Source organism: Lissotriton vulgaris, chromosome 8, assembly GCF_964263255.1.
Source record: "Lissotriton vulgaris chromosome 8, aLisVul1.2, whole genome shotgun sequence".
NCBI classification, from domain to species: domain Eukaryota; kingdom Metazoa; phylum Chordata; class Amphibia; order Caudata; family Salamandridae; genus Lissotriton; species Lissotriton vulgaris.
The window spans coordinates 1,001,679,409-1,001,695,931 of NC_141696.1; the positions used below are offsets into that span (position 1 = coordinate 1,001,679,409).

The 16,523-nt window shown below is 46.0% G+C and overlaps 1 protein-coding gene across 1 annotated transcript in view; it reads left to right on the top strand.

Annotated features, from left to right (window-relative positions):
- Positions 1–16,523, top strand: part of DIS3 (DIS3 exosome endoribonuclease and 3'-5' exoribonuclease) — a 226,601-nt gene that overhangs the window by 7,429 nt on the left and 202,649 nt on the right. The window contains exon 2 of the mRNA XM_086934891.1: positions 4,002–4,159. Coding sequence (XP_086791017.1) covers positions 4,002–4,159 — 158 coding nt within the window. The remainder of the gene's footprint in view (positions 1–4,001; positions 4,160–16,523) is intronic.

Below are 16,523 nucleotides of genomic sequence, written 5' to 3' on the forward strand. Positions count from 1 at the left end.
GGATCTTTCGTTGGTTTTGGGTGCCTTGCAGTCGCCCCCATTTGAGCCTCTGGAGTCTGTGGACTTGAAGTTCCTGTCCTTCAAGGTGGCCTTTTTGGTCGCTGTTACATCGGCTCGGAGGTTGGGTGAACTTACAGCGTTGCGCTGTTCTCCCCCCTTCTTGAGGTTTCTGGACGACGCGGTGGTCCTTGCTTTGGACCCCGGGTTTCTACCTAAGATTCGTTCCAAGTTTCATTCCTCCCAGGAATTGATTCTTCCTTCTCTCTGTCCTACTCCCTCTTCGCCCTCTGACGTCTTGCTCCATTCTTTGGATGTCAGACGGGCTTTGTCTATTTATGTTGCTCGTTCTGCTGCCTTTCGGTCCTCTGACTCCCTCTTTGTTACCTTTGGTCTGGCTGGTAGGGGTAAAGCTGCCTCTCGGCTTACTTTGGGTCGTTGGATCAAGGAGGTGATTTCCTTGGCTTACCAGGGCTCTGGTTTGCCTTGCCCTTCTGGTGTTCAGGCTAGATCTACCAGGGGTGTGTCTGCCTCTTGGGCGGCTTTCCATGGGGTCCCCCTGGATGAAATCTGTCGTGCGGGGACCTGGGCGTCCGAGTCCACTTTTGTGCGACATTATCGCCTGAATTGTGCTCTTTCGGGCCGCCTGAATTTTGGCTCTGGGGTGCTGCGCGCGGTGGGGGTTCCTCCACTTGTTTGATTTGGTTTCTTAATAAACTATGTCTTGATGCACGCCTTTGTGTCTGTTCTTGTTTCTGGTTGTGGTGTGCCAAAGGCCGTTGGGGTTGCTTTGGTATGCCTCATGTGTTATGACTGGGTCGAGGACGAGGGACGTAGAGGTAATGCCGGGATTACTTTAGGTAATCCCCATTACTCTTAGTCCTACTCGTCCTCGACCCAGTCATACAACCCGCCCGCCCTCCCTTGCCGGGCCTTTGGTGCTTGGTACATCAGGATTTGCTTCTGGTGGTGAGGTGTAATATAGCACCTGACAGGAGGGTGGGTGGAGTCTGAAAAAGCGTTTCCTGTTTTGTTTCCTGTCGGGTGGAATACCTCATGTGTTATGACTGGGTCGAGGACGAGTAGGACTAAGAGTAATGGGGATTACCTTAAGTAATCCAGGCATTTCAGAGCTTTTGTGTGGGGTGCAAAGTTTATTTTACGCTGTGATCACAAGAAGTTACTCAGAGTTCTTACCACTGAAGGAACCATAAATACTTCTGCAAGAGTAGCTAGACTTGCTATTAAGTTGCAAGATGTTTGTTATGAAATGGAATATTTACCAGGGAAAGAGAATTGCATAGCTGATTTTTTGTCTAGAATGCCCAAACAGCTGGAAGAATGTGAAGATGATTTGTGGAATTCTTTTCAGGTTGCGTTTGTGCAAGATTTAGAAGGTACTGGTATTATAAAAGAGAAGTGGGACGAAGAGTATCTTAATGATAATGAGTTAACATCTGTAAAATCACATCTAGCTGGGTCCTGGCTGAGGAAAGTGGATTGTAAACATCCTTTGAAGTCTTTTTGGGAGGTCAGATTTGATTTAAGTGTTAGGGAAGTTAATATCTGGTTTGGTGAAAGGGTTGTACCTCCTAAAACGTTGCGCTTGTCTATCATGGCTTTATGCCATGAAGGACATTTTGGCATAGTCCGCTCCAAACGCACAGTTAAAACTTCATTTTGGTGGCCTGGAATGGATGCGGATATAGATAAATTTGTGAGGAATTGTAAATCGTGTCAAGCAGCCGATAAATCTTTAGTAACGCTTAAACCTCCTATGGGTACTATGGTTGGACCTAATTCACCTTGGGAGCACACAGCCATTGACATTATGGGTCCTATTGGAAATGATCAGAAGTACATTTTGGTGTTAATGGATTTGTTTTCAAGGTGGCCTTTTGTTAAAATTGCAAATAGAGCAGATACTGATACAGTTTTACAATTTGTAGACAATTCTTTCACTCTGGAGGGTATTACCTCTGTTTTATTAAGTGATCAATGTGTCCAGTTTATGTCGAGTAAGACCAAAGAGTATTTTAATAGACTGGGCATCAAACATAAAACCACTGCATCTTTATAACCCTAACAGCAATGGTATGGTTGAGCGATTCAACCGGGTTATCAAAAACACTATACAAATGTCTGCTAGTAAGAAGGATTGGGAAACTCAGGTTTTAAAAATGGTTTGGTCTTACAGAACCTCTATATGTGAAGCTACGGGTTATCCCCCTTTTGTTCTCATGCGTGGTAGAAATCCACGGACAAAATTTACACCTGGATGGTTATTCAAATCTAATGTGGTTAATTGGTCTGAAAATTTTGTTAAGGTCAAAAGTCAGCCTTCTCATCTCAAAAGTAAGTTTTGGTATGATTCCAAGAATAGTAGGAAAGATGTTGATATCGAGGTTGGGCAATGGGTAAGAGTTAAAAAACCTGGAAAATCTCCTAAGGAAGAAAGCAGTTTTTATGAGCCCATGCAAGTGGTGGAAATTTTGAACAATTCAGCGCGCCTCACTGATGGACGTGTGTGGAACTTTAAAAGGATAGCTGAGTGTTCTCCTCTCGATTCCCTTTGTAAATCTTCAGATTTATTTGATTTGGAGGATTTGTTGACCTCAAGTTCATCAGAGTCATCTAATGTCATTAATCAAGATAGCCCCAGTCTTGTTATTCCCAGCATTTCTAGTTTGGTCAATCAAGACGGGTTGTCGTGTATGGCTGTCCCCAGTGTTTCAGGAATTGCCATTCAAGGGGAGTCAAATGTTGTCAGGTACTCTAGACGTGAAAAAAGGCCTCCTGTTTGGTTGGCTGATTATATTTCTGAAAGTTTTCCCTTATAGAAATCATTCATTGGGCTTTATAGAAACCTTTCAATTGGTTTCTTTCATTCACATTTTTATTTATTTATTTATTTAGGTTTTTTTTGTTTTAGAGAGGAGATGTTGCTGGTTGTAAGTTTTTTTTATTTTTTTTTTTAATTTCTGTTACGATGGGGATGTGTTATATTGTGTATTGTATCTTTAATTATATGTGTTCTACATTCTTTGGAACATTATGTACAGTGTTCTTTCCAATGATTCTAACATGTGCAGTTGACGATTACTGCTTACCTGTCAGGCTGTGTACCTGCTCGCTTTTGCATTAAACATACTTGAGCCTACTACATTGGAGTGATATCTTCAATTTAACACACTCCTGTTTGTCTTTACATTGCATAACTGTTCCTCTCTTGTTCATACTGCTATCCTTTTTTAGGTTTCGCCTGGCGTTCACTGCGCAGCAGTGTCGCGCAGGCGAAATTGTTTGATCTTCAGTACGGGGCTTTAACCCACCTCTCTCTTCCATTGGCTAGCTCCATAAATGGAGGCTAGCCATTGGAAGAGAGATGTGTCAATAATTGTCGGAGCAGATTCGTGGGCGTTCCGCTGTTTTTTTAAGCTCCGCCCCTTTTTTGCCGTCATGAACATGTGGGTGTTTACTTTTTTTTCCCCCGAATGTTTGCGGCCGCCATTTTTTTTTCCATGGAGCTGGGACGGGTGGGATGATTGCGGTCCGGTGGGTGGATGTGTTCCTTGGTGAGAGGCGATTTAGTATGCAAAAGGGACACGTATGTTATGACTTTTACCACTAGTCTCTTGCTGTCTTGGTTACCTGTTCTCTAAGAATTTGGGCCAGGTAGCCCTTTCTTCCATTAGTAACGTGGCCGTGCACTCTCCGGAGTAGGGATGTGGTGTAAAGCAGGCCGTCTGAAGGACATTTTAGAAACAGTGCTGCTTGCTGCTTCTCTGGTCCAGTCAGTAATTTTCATTCTAAGACCACAAGTCAGTGCTGAAACTGTGTCTCTGTTCATACATCCACTACACTCCAAACCAAAACACATAGGTAAGACATTCTCATTTACAACGCCATTAGCTCTAACTCTAACAAATGCGAGACCTATTGCATTGCATATTCTTGTTAATAAAGTTCCTGCGATAGCTTACAATTTACTGCTTTTTTTCCAGATGGATATTCTTGATGATCCTCTTATTCAGAATGTGATAGTACTGCAAACTGTACTCCAGGAAGTAAGGAAGCGAAGTGCACCAGTGTACAAGAGAATTAAAGATGTAATTAATAATCCAGACAAACATTTCTATACATTTACTAATGAGCATCACAGGTACGTTTTCATTCATTGAATGGCACAAATAACCATTTGACTACAGGTAATGCCAGTGAAATAATGAAAATACCCTGTTTTTTGATGACTTTTATTGGACTAACTTAAATAATGTGCAAAGATGTAATGTGTCTTAGAGACTTTATTTTAAATAACTTTTCTTTTTTCCCCCTAAAACTCAAACAGATAGTTTATAACAGTGACACAAGATTGCTGCAACAGACCATACTAGTGGCCCGATATCACAGAAGCATAGACAGTTATTGATGATGTAGGTGACTTGGTAATGCTAAAATGAAACGTGCAGTGCTTCATTCCTACATAGACACTCATGGTTCGCCCTGCCATGCAGGATCTGGAGAGATTCCAGTTACCATCTACGTTCTAAAATTCATCTTGCATTTTGTAATTTGTTCTAGTTTTGTGCGTCTGTGCCACCTCTGACCTTTTTTGATCGTGAGGTGGACATTTCTCAAATATTGGAGATTCACCCAACATCCACATGATATCTGCATGCTTTTTTGCCATGGTGCAATTTAGGAGTGTTGAGAGGTTGTGTTTGCAAAACTTGTGCTTTGACTTGCTTGCCTAGTGAAGTTGCTTGTGAACTCTGTGAATTGAACATACACCACTGGATTAGCTTGAATTATGGGAGGTTTCCTTTGTCTTCTTTTCAACCCCAAACGCACAGCCTATATAGCCCTCATCCCAGGGCAAATATTATGACTTTCTTTCTAACCAGTGTTTTTAGGTTTCATCTAGCAGTGCAGCGCATGCGCTGCTCGCTCGGCAGAAGAGAGAGGACATTTTAGAAGGGGACTTGAAGACCCGCCCATCATTTTCATTGGGTGCCGTCAGCGTTTATGCTGAACGCTGGCTTCCCATTGAAAAGGATGCTTTGGGAGACTGCCCTTTCTCTCTTTTGGACAACCCATCCGGACTGGGTCTTCTGCTTCACGGCTGCCGTGAAGCAAAATCTTATCTTTAGGAGGGGCCAACTGTTTCTAATTAGCATGGCCTTAGAGCGGCCATGCTAATTAGAAACAGATGGCCCCCCTAAATATAAAAAAGTCTGCAGGCACTACCCTGCACACTGAGGTCTCCTTGCTTCACCGCCCGTACACATCCACTCAGGGAGCCTCTCCTCGCTTTAGTCCCTCCCCCCGCCCCGCTTCAGAGCACACGTAACTTGTTCCTTTTGTAATTTAGGTATAGGATGGCTGTCTGTGCACTGCCGTCCTTTCTAGCCGATTCCAGATCTCTATGGGACGCGTGCTCGTAACATCTCATGATGTGATCCCAAACATGCCTTGTTTTATTGCTAATGACACTGTAAACACCCTTGTGATGTTATTATGACCTGTTGCTGTAATGCTAACATATCAATAAAATCTCAATAGACAGACCAAACTAGAGTGAAGGCAATAAAACCTCTTGCCTTTATTCGCGCACATCCAGCTCGGGGACTCACTTGAAGAGATAACATTTAGGAATGACTCAGAGAGGAGAGAGGATCGTGGTGAACAGCTCAGTAAGACCGATGTGACCCCTGGGAGGAGAGAGGCCGCCCCCACAGACCCAGGTGAAGCTGAATAAAAGACCCAGCACCTGGTGTATGTGCAGGGGGCAGGTCGTGTCTGAAAGCTTGCTGTGTGGTTGAACATGCTTAGCCTATGTCAGCTCTGCACATGCCTGAGCGAAGCCTGTTCACCCCCTCTAGGGAATTACAGCTATGGAACTGCTTACGCTCAAATTATAGTTCATATTGACAATACCTCCGTGGACAGTAAAGTGTCATTTCAGGGCTATCGGGGGGTGGGGGGGGGGTTGCACTGAGCTGCTGGGGGACAGACAGGCCAGCAGCAGAGGGGTTCTGATGCCAGAAGCCGCGGGAGCTACAGCGGTTCCACCTGTGTATATCTCGAGGGAGCTTCAGGGATGACAGTCAGGACACCTGGTGATTTGAGGCAGATGTTTGGTTTCTTCCCCTCAACATATATACTCCCCACAGTAAAAGGCTCTGCCTCACCTTGAGCAGCCCTGAATTAAGATGTGGGCGGTAAACCTGTTATCGCACATATCGCGACTATGAGTTCTGCCTTTTTGATCACAGCTGCTGAACAGCGGGTGCATAAAACCCCCATCTCTGGGGAAATGTCAGCAGACTCGCCGACAGTTATCTGGGCAGTGGTACATATGCCAGGGCTATCTGTCTCGGTTTGTGTAATGTACATTGCGCAGCGACAGAACATACGAGTTTTGCACCGATACTTGCAATCGCTCGTCGGTGCAAAACAGCAAAATATTCTTTTGCACTTCGGCTCCAGTGAAAATTCTACTGACAAACTGCCGCTAGAGCAGGGCGAGCTCAGTCACCGATGCAATGAGTTTCATCCAGCTTTTATTGTCTCTGATGTGGCTTCCTATGTCCTCCAGTCTCACCTCTCACTCTCTGCCCCCTTCCACCCAGCACGCCCAGTTTTAATCTGAGACAACTCCCTTTGCTTTTCCCAGCTCACTGCGGTCGACTGGCTTCGTTTTGTTCATCAAAACCTTCTCTTCTGTGTTACGATCGTCGTCCCTTTAAAATGTGTTTCTGTTCCCTCTAAATCTCCCCGTAAAATAGAAGTTCACCTTTTCCCTTATTTTGAATAATCAGCTATGTTTCCTTCCACCATAATGTGTCCCTACACTATGTTCTCTGCACCAGAAAGCTAGTTCTTCCCCAGCTCTCTTCGGTGCACCTCTGTTCTGTGGCCTTATCCTGCCCCTTCATCTGTAGCATAGTGCGTCCTGGCGGTAGCCTGAAGTCCACAGGTGTGGTCTGCTGCCCCCCCCCCCCTTTACATTCACCACTTGTGTCTCTCTCCGTTCCGCATGTGCCCCTGCTATCGGCTCATTTCAACTCCTCTCAGAGGCTTGGTTTTCCCCAGTGTTCCACAATGATGTTCAGAGTCTTCCTTTTGTGTTCATGTCTGCTGTTTCCCCCCCCCCCCCTTGCTCTTGTAATTAAGCCTCCTGCCTTTGTGTGTCAACCTGAATCCCCCTTTCTTGCACTTCATCCTGTTTCTAATATTGTCCTTGTGTTTCAGACTGTGTCTCTCTTTCCCTTGTGCTTCAGTCTGTGCCCATCTTTCCCTTGTGCTTCAGCCTGTGTCTCTCTTTCCCTTGTGTTTCAGCCTGTATCACTTTTTCTTGTTTCATCCTGTCTCTAATATATTCCTTGTGCTTCAGCCTGTGTCTCTTTCACTTGTGCTTCAGCCCGTGTCTCTCTTTCCCTTGGCTTCAGCCCGTGTCTCTCTCATTCCCTTGTGCTTCAGCCCATGTCTCTCTTTCACTTGTGCTTCAGCCTGTGTCTCTTTCCCTTGTGCTTCAGCCTGTGTCTCTTTCCCCTATGCTTCAGCCGTGTCTCTTTCCCTTCTGCTTCAGCCCGTGTCTCTCATTCCCTTGTGCTTCAGCCCGTGTCTCTCTTTCCCTTGTGCTTCAGCCCGTGTCTCTCTTTCACTTGTGCTTCAGCCTGTATCTCTTTCCCTTGTGCTTCAGCCCGTGTCTCTTTCCCCTGTGCTTCAGCCGTGTCTCTTTCCCTTCTGCTTCAGCCCGTGTCTCTCTTTCCCTTGTGCTCCAGCCCGTGTCTCTCTTTCCCTTATGTTTCAGTCTGTGTCTCTCTTTCCCTTGTGTTTCAGCTTGGTTTTTTGTGTGTGTTTTTTTTTACTTTACGGACACCCCTCTATGCAATGCAATAGGTTTTGCTTTTGGTATTGTAAATAACAATGCCTTTTAATTTTTTTAAGGCATTGCCATTTACAATGTCCATAGCTCCAAGTAATGTCATTGCGAGATCAATTGCATTGTAAATGCTTGTTGATACATAGCTACAGCTCTGATTTCTGTCCTTTCATTTCTGTGTTGCAGCAGGAGGTTGTAAGCCTCGATAAAACTTTCAGTCACAGAGCAATTCTCAGTGCATTACAATCTTAAAGTTGCAATTGTTGGTACTCATTGTAAGAGAAGCCAGTATGCCACATCTCCTTTAGCCTGTTTGACTGTGGGATCCAATCTGTGCATTGGTTTTGAGTTTTAAAATAGGGATATGCCTCCTCTGGGTCTCTTTCCTGCTCAACAGCTTCCACAGAGGAAGATGTGGCATACTGGTTCCTCTTACAATGTGTACAAAGGCTAACTGCTTCAGGTTTGTATTCCACTGAGAGTTGCACTGTGACAGAAAGTTCTAAAGGTGTTTACGACCTCCTGCCATTGTGCATGGGGGCTTAAACTAGACCGATAATGAGGCCTGAACGAAATTGTTATTAAAAATGTGTTCTAAATCATTGCTGGTACACTAACGCTCCTCAAAAGGCGGCAGAAATAAATAACTGCCAAGAAGTCAGGTCAGTGAGTGATATCAAGAGACAGCCCTGACATTTGTGCCAATAGCGTTTGCATTCAGGGACTTGTTTCTTTTTATTAGCCGCATAATTATGAAGTTACAAATCTCAAGCATTCAAATTGCTTTTGTATAAAGAGCTGGGGTTGGCTGAGGTGGTGCACATGCCACTGGGCTACCTCTCCGGAATGCTTAAGTTTAGTTTATTCCTGCTTCTCCCCAGGTTGTCTTCAAGCACAGCATGGCCAATGAGAGCCTTTTTGTGCAGCCCTCTAATAGTGGAGAGTCCAGGCATGCCTTCCAGATTGTAGGATGCTGTATGGTTCATAGAGAGGGAGAGGCGAGGACCAGATGAGAGGCAGACTGGGAGAGGACAAATAAACTTAGGGAGGGTAGAGAGGATTTTTAAAAAACAAATGTATTGTTTTTTTTCTCAGCTATATCATATCGTTGAACGCACTAGTTTACAAGGAAAGTGTTGCCAATACCTATCTTATCAAGAATGAAGGAAGCGTATATCTCATTGTCTCTTTTTGATCTCAAGGGACTAGGTAATGACTGTCAATTCCCTTGCCAGTTTCAAGACTAGTAACCTGAGGTACAACTCGCTGTACCTGTCAGAATGCTGCCTACTGCAAGGTAGAGAACTGACTAGCTGCTCAAGAGGAACACTGTAAGTCACACTGCTCCAAGAAGATGCTGTTCAAAAAGTGGCGCTTCAAAGACCTGAGACGAGGTGACGCCGACACATCAACCTATGGAACGATCTGCATTGAGAGGCTGCGCTCAAGGCCTGGATATGTCTCATTTGTGAATCTAAGTGTGTTTCGGAATTCATTCCAAAAAGAATTCCACTTCAAGACTTGTGCCTACAAAAACCGAAGTGCAAATGTAACTGCGATTGTTGACGTAGTCGGACTTCAAGAATCTCCAAGAGTTGAGAGAAACTTAACGTCTGTTGGCGACCCGATGTTGGGCACTTGATTTTTTGGGAGGATGGTTTCAGATTAGGCCAGAGGAAGACTCCAAGTGGCAATATGACCGCAAGCTGTGCTTCCAACAGTGCACCTCCACCAGACCTGTGCTGGCGTTGCTGTCCCTACTATTGGTTAAAAGTGACTTCCATTGAGAAGTGCAAACTTAGTTGTTTGTCTTGAGACCCCACCTGAAGAATTATTTCTTGGTGAGCGAAAAAAACTAAATGCAGTTGGAGTGAGGGTTGCCTCCGCAGATGTTGTGCACACATAAGGCATCTGTGAAATGACTTCACAAATGTCTCCATTGGGACAAGGAAAGGTACTTTGACATTGGTTCCCAAGGGGCCAGTGAAGTGAACCCAAGTGTTCAAGCTGAAAGGTTTGGCTGCAATCAGTGCACTAGGCAATGTTCCCTTTTAGGCACAGTAATTCACCCACAACAAAGGGTTTAGGGCCAATCTATTGCACCAGAAAAGACTGTCCAATAACGTACCAATGGGACTTCTGCCATTAGTGCCAAATGAACTGCCCTTGGCTAAATATTGTATTGTGAAAGTTTTATTTATTGCATGTGTTAAACTGCCGCCTTTTCTTCTAATCAAAGTAATGGCTGAGCTGTGAATTATTACTTTTGTAGACAACTAGACTTTTGTTGCAGTTGTCACCCCACTTTTTGCCCTCTCTTTAGATATTTGGGTGCTGATTGACGACTCTGACAGTGCACTGAGTCCTGCTAACCAGACCTCTGTGCCAGTGCTCCTGCCCTAAAACACGGTGAAGTCTAATTCTGCTATAATTGGCTAAGGACTTTTGCACTCCTCTAAATCCCTAGTAAATGTTACCCCAGGTTCCCAGGGCATGGGTAATCAAGAGGGTCCCTAAGGACTGCTGCATATCTTATGCTACCCCAGGGGACCCTGACGCAAACTCCACACAGACTGCCACTGGAGGCTGCGTGACATGGTGCAACCCATGAGTGAAAACATGACATACTCAGGTGTGTTATGCCAAAGTCACTGCATCTAATATATGCAAGTTACTCCTACAGCAGGCCTAAGACAGGGAGCATTATATTTTATGTGAGGCTATACCTGCATGAGCAGATATTCACCTGTGATGACTAGTTCTATTACTAGATATTGCAAGTGAGTACGGAAGCCATCTTAAGGTATATACTGGGCGCGAGTTTCCCAGCTACATAATGGCTTCTCTGAAACCTATGGTGTTTGGTATCAAACACTTACTATTAATAAGCCCACGCTGATTCCAGTGATGAATTTATTAATACATGCACAAAGAAGGGTACCTTTGAGGTACTCCCTGAACCCCCTTAGTACTCTAGTGTGCTGGCTGGCTGATCCAGTCCAGCCTGCCACCACAGACGAGTTTCTGACCCCCTAGGAGGTGAGAGGTCCTCTCTCAGAGGACATAAACAATGCCTGCTGTGGCAGGAGGTGTTTACAGCTCCTCCAAGCTAGATGACTGGTAATCTGCATATCAAGGCAGGATGCTTCAAAGGCCTCTGCCACCGTTGATATGCTTTCCCAGACAGGGAAAATGCCACTCCCTACCCTGGGCCCATCTGGCACCAGGACAGGTGGGAAAAACATATATGCAGGGGGCGTGTTGCACTGCCAGGCTGAATACACCTCCAGGGTTAACAGCCTGAAGTGAACACAAAGTTAGAAATTCCACCAAAGGAAGTGGTCTTCTAGGGGTGTAGTGACCCCAGGGGTAGATAGCCCATTGGATACTACCCCTCACTCTCCTTAACACCCCTAAATTAAATATTTATGGGGACTCCTTAATACCAGGACTTCAGATTTCTCTGGACACAAAAGGAGTGGATAAAGAAGACTGCTGACCTGAGAACCGAGGAGCACGACAGTCTTGGCACCAACACTGCCAGTTGTGTGCCGCACCCTCATGGAGCAACAGACTTGTCCTGCCGCTGTGCAGTTTCCAAGAAACCCAGAGGGCTGCCAGTGCTTTGACATTTGCCAAAAAAGCTCCCTGGGAGTAGAAAAGCTTATCCCCTGCAGCCGTAGGGACCAAAGAAGCAAGGTTCGGTTTACTGTTCTGCTGCCTACCGGTACTACAGATGCTGCAGCCACCCAGGTAGAGGTCACTGTGTTCCTACAGGTCAGATCCGCCCTCCCTCCAAATGTGAGGACGGCAAAACCAGAGCCGCACACCACCGATACCTGGGGTACCGGACCCCTGGCAGCAACCAAGTCTTATTGTGCCCAGACCTGACACCAGCGACAAGGAAAACCGACCTGCACATCGAGGGACGGGACTTCAGGGACAGTGAGACCCACAATGAGAGTGGCCCAGCTGTCCTGTTTGCAACATTCTGCAGAACCAAAGACAGAGTGAGTCCCCGACCGCTGTCACCTGACACCTCAAATCACCTCTGCACCTACGCCCTACAGCCCTAGGAGAAGTTCGGAGGCGGTGATAGTGCCCACGGGGTCCTGAGACCCACTAGTGCCGAGCCCAACCTTGGGTCTAGCCAAACTGGACTTCCAGTCGCCACCTTCATCCTCTTTCTGCAGACCGATGCAAAAATACACCACTGCACCCGAGCCCCACAGCCCTAGGAGAAGTGGACCACTGGTGTCTGTATGTGCTCTGGCATCTCAAGGGTCGAATTCTCCTGTGGGTTCCCCTGGCCTGGCCCCCCAGCCTCTTTCTGAACGGATAGTTCTCCATTGAAGTGAATGGGACACCCAACACCTTAACACACCTCTGCACCCAGACACCCCAGAGTCTAACGAGGTGACCTGTTGGTGTGGCCTTGGACCTTGCCACTTCCTCACCTTCAGTCCAGAAGAACAGTTGTTTAAAGTCGCTGTTAAGTGCCTGCGAGATAGTGCCTCTGTGCCAGTACTTCCCGCCTAAATCCTATCCATAATTGGTACTTCTGCTCCCCCTGTAAGTCCCTAGTAAGTGGTACCATGGGTACCTACGTCTTGGCAGCTGTAGAGGGTCCCCTGGGATCCCCTCACTGGGACCATGCCTCTACCTTTGCATCTTGCATGCCCCTGTGAGGTAGAAAACGACAGTCGACATGGCACCCTGCCTGGGTGCCATGCCAGCCAGCACTGCCTGAAGGTATAGGTAAGTCATCCCCCTACTAGGTCTTACAGCCCTAAGGCAGGGTGCACTATACAACAGGTGAGGGCATATCTGCATGAGCAGATATTCCCCTACAATATTAGGGTCCATTCCTTAATGTTGTAAGTGCCAGTGAAGCCATAGAGAGTACATGGGCTGGAAACTCAACAACTCGAGTTCCACAGCACCATTATGGCTTCACTGAATATAGGAGTGTTTGGTACCAATCTACTCCTCTCAATGAATCCACACTGATGCTAGTCTGAGATTTATTGTACCGTGTACACAGAGGGCACCTCAGGGGTGCCCACTGAAAACTCCCCAACCCTTGTGTGGTCTCTGCCACCTTGGTAATGTGACCCCCAGCCTCTGCTGCTAGCAGCAGATGGCTGCCCCACTTTACATCCCCATTTCGGGCATGAAAATCTATGCGAAATGAAGAAGTGTGCCAACCTCTATTAACTCCACCCCTAAGTTGGGAGGCAAGGTGAAGCACATTTTTCAGTCCCTGCCATCTTGAAGATGGGAAGACCCCTCCATTCAGGGCTAGGTCTATGCCCCTCCTACTGAAGGGTGGCATAACTGAGGGTGTAGTCACCACAGGTAAGGTGCTGTGGAAGTTAGTCTTCTCCAAAAAGTAGTCTTAGACATAAACTGTAGGTTAATGTGAGTTTAATGAGAAACAGAGTTACAACGAGACCCCATAGAGCAGAGAGCTGAGTCAACTGAACATTAACTTTAAACAGCGCTAGGCAAAAAGCGTTCTACAAGCTGTGGCTGTCAAAGGGAAATGCTAAGAACACCACAGGTGCCCATTGGTTCTACCTGCTACTCCCCTAAAACACCCCTAAATCTAGTACTTGGGTGGGTCCACCAGACCTGGAAATCAGATCTGCGACGACCTAAGAAGACATCCCTGCAGAGAAGACTGAAGACGACAACTGCCGTGGCCCCAGCCCTACCACCCAGTCTCCATCTTAGGCAACCCTGCGACCTGTCTTGCAGCCAGCAACCTCTGAAAACCCTGAGAGGACTGTTGCCATCGAAAAAGACTCCGATCTCCCTTGGACAGTGGACCCGCCCCCAAAGCTCCGAACTCCAAGGACCCTGGATCTAGGCGGATCTGCTTGTTCTGCCTACTCTGCACCCGACGTCATTGCCAGAGTCCGCGTGTCTCACCTGCCCAGTGAAGTCTCCCCAGCCCAGTGAAGTCTCCCCAGTGATCCTGACCTCTAATCCGACATTGGTGGACCTCTCCTGGATCCCACAGCAGTGCATGTAGTGTGAATCCAGAGGCTCCCCCTGACCTTGACTGGCTCTGGAATGAAGACTCAGACGTCGAAAGGCACCCCTGCACCTGAAACCCCTGGGCCTTGGTGAGCTGAACCGACGGTGGCCCTAAGACCCCCTGCATCTTTACTTACCCCTGTTGTCGTTGGTCTCCCTCCTGTAACCACAGGCGTGACACCTGCAGTCCTTTTGTCGAAAACAGGATCTCCATTGAAAAGAATTGGGCGCCCGACACTGAATTGGCGCCTTGCACTCAGCCGCCCATGTGCCACTGGTGGTGTATGTTTGGTGCTGCTTTATGGCTCCCCCTGTGCCGGTCCTAACTACTAAAGCTTGGCCCCTGCAACCTATCTACAAGCAGTGTGGCTCCAGGCACCCCCAGTCTCCATTGAAACTCATTGGGCCGAACTCTGAATTTGACCTCTGCACCTGGCTGCCCCTGTGCTGCTGGTAATTCAGTTTTGGTACTCGCCTGACCCTTGCCCCCTTTCTGACCTTTGGGCCCGTAGACTGGATTTGTAAGTGTTATATTTACCTGTGTAACCGCAATATTGTTTTCCCCATAGGGTAATATTGGACTGTGCAGAAATTGTTTAAAGTGTCGATTTTTGAAATTGAAAAGTATTAATATTTAAAAATGTACTTACCTTCTGAAAGGCTCTAGTGCTCCAACTCCCTGGTGCCCTTGAATGTATCCCCGTAGGCAATGCGCCCTCCGGTACTCTTTAAGGACTGCAGCAGTGGTTTCTGGGTTACAGAGCCCTGCATCCCCAGAGTGCTATCGTTCAGGAGCCCTATGCACTGGACGTATACGTTAATAAAGACCATATATGATGGGCAACGCTCGATAGCAGTAGAGCTGACCGGGGGGATACCTAACTATGCTACAGAAGATGAAAGGGAGCTACGGTCTTCACTAATGCACGCTACTGTACATTGTAAAGGTTATAGAGACGTGGGGGGTGGGGCGGGGGGAAGAGGTTGAGTTTATTACGTATTCTAAATATTTTTAGTGCCGTGGAAATGATAATCTTATGCACCAAAGACTCTGCATTCACAGAACGAACAATGTACACGTATGGCTTGGGCGCCCCAAAGGCTATAATGGGGGGTCATACTCTAGCTGGGTTTTATACATGAGTGGGGGCGTGCGTCACCAGGTTATGCAATGTATGGTGCAACGCATTATGATGTAAGGTGTTATTTTCTTTCTTCAATAAAATGTGTTTTAAAAAAAAATGTACTTACCTTAATGCGAAAATCTTGGTCATAAATGAAATACAAACAAAACTTATTTATCTAAAATTGGTGTTGATCTCCTTATTAAGTTGTGTATCCATTATTGGTCAATGTTGTGCAATAAATGTCTTACACTCCTCTGTGTTCGGCCTAAGGCTGTTTGCCCATATTACCACACATCGAGCACTTTGGGTTTTACATTGAGCCCTGTACACTTCTGAGGAGCCCCTAGACTCTGTGTGAGGTATAATCACCTAGTAGCAATACCATATACAGAGCCAACTTCCTACAGTGCTCGAATGCAGTACATGTTTTTCCCCCAGAGGATAACATTACCACTCCCAAAAATTGCTTTTGAAAACTATAAAAAAAATTTTTTTTATTTTTTTAAAGAATTTGTTTATTTTATTATATTTCTTCAAAAGGTACATTACAGTCATTGTACTAATAACTAATCTAGGTAAGTGGGTCAGTATCCCAGTCATGTCACATATAAAGGAGCCATCATTAACACACAAATAAAAAGAACTACATTAAAAGTAATGGTCAATTACTCTTACTCCCCTGGATATCTACCGCCTTTCGTTATGGTTGCTTATTACTACTAGACCTCAGAATCCTGCTTGCTCATCCCAGAACCTCCGTCCTCCTCACCGCACCTGGCCTGTAGCCCATAACTATAAAAATTCATAACTCTTACCTGATTCAAATAATCTTGGTATCTAAATTCATACAAACGTATGTGATTTTTTGATAGATTGGTGTCGGATTTCTTTGAGTGTGTCTCTCACTTACTGCCTTTGTGCGTGCAACAGATGCTTATCACTACTCTCTGATATGCCTAACTGCTCGCCCATACTACCACAAGAGAGAGCATTTGGGGTGTCATTTGTGCCTCTGTAAACCATTTGGAGGTTTGCTCTGACTCTTTACACAGTGTACCTCTTTGTGGCTCTGTATAAATAGCCAGCTTCGTACGCTTGTCACCCCATGGCTGTGTATTGCTGAATCTTTATGCACACACCATCTCTTGAGTAAACCTTGAACTGCTTGACTTTGCTACTCTGAGAGTTAAGTACTAACTTGGTGATCAGTTTTGAATTGAACAGTAAGGTTAAAACCCTGGAGACCAGTGGTAAACTACTCTGACTGATGCAGTTTGAACTAAGGAACTCCTGAATGGCAAGGTCCTCCTGGAAAAAGGTATTCAACTGCTGTGTTCTTTGTTCATTATTTCTTTTTTTGCATTAAAGCAGCTCTCACCATGGACACAAAAGATGGCTAAGGAGAAAAAAGGAGGTAATGCTAGATTTGGCTGCTGCCTCACCAGCAGTACGACGGCTGGCTGCTAAAT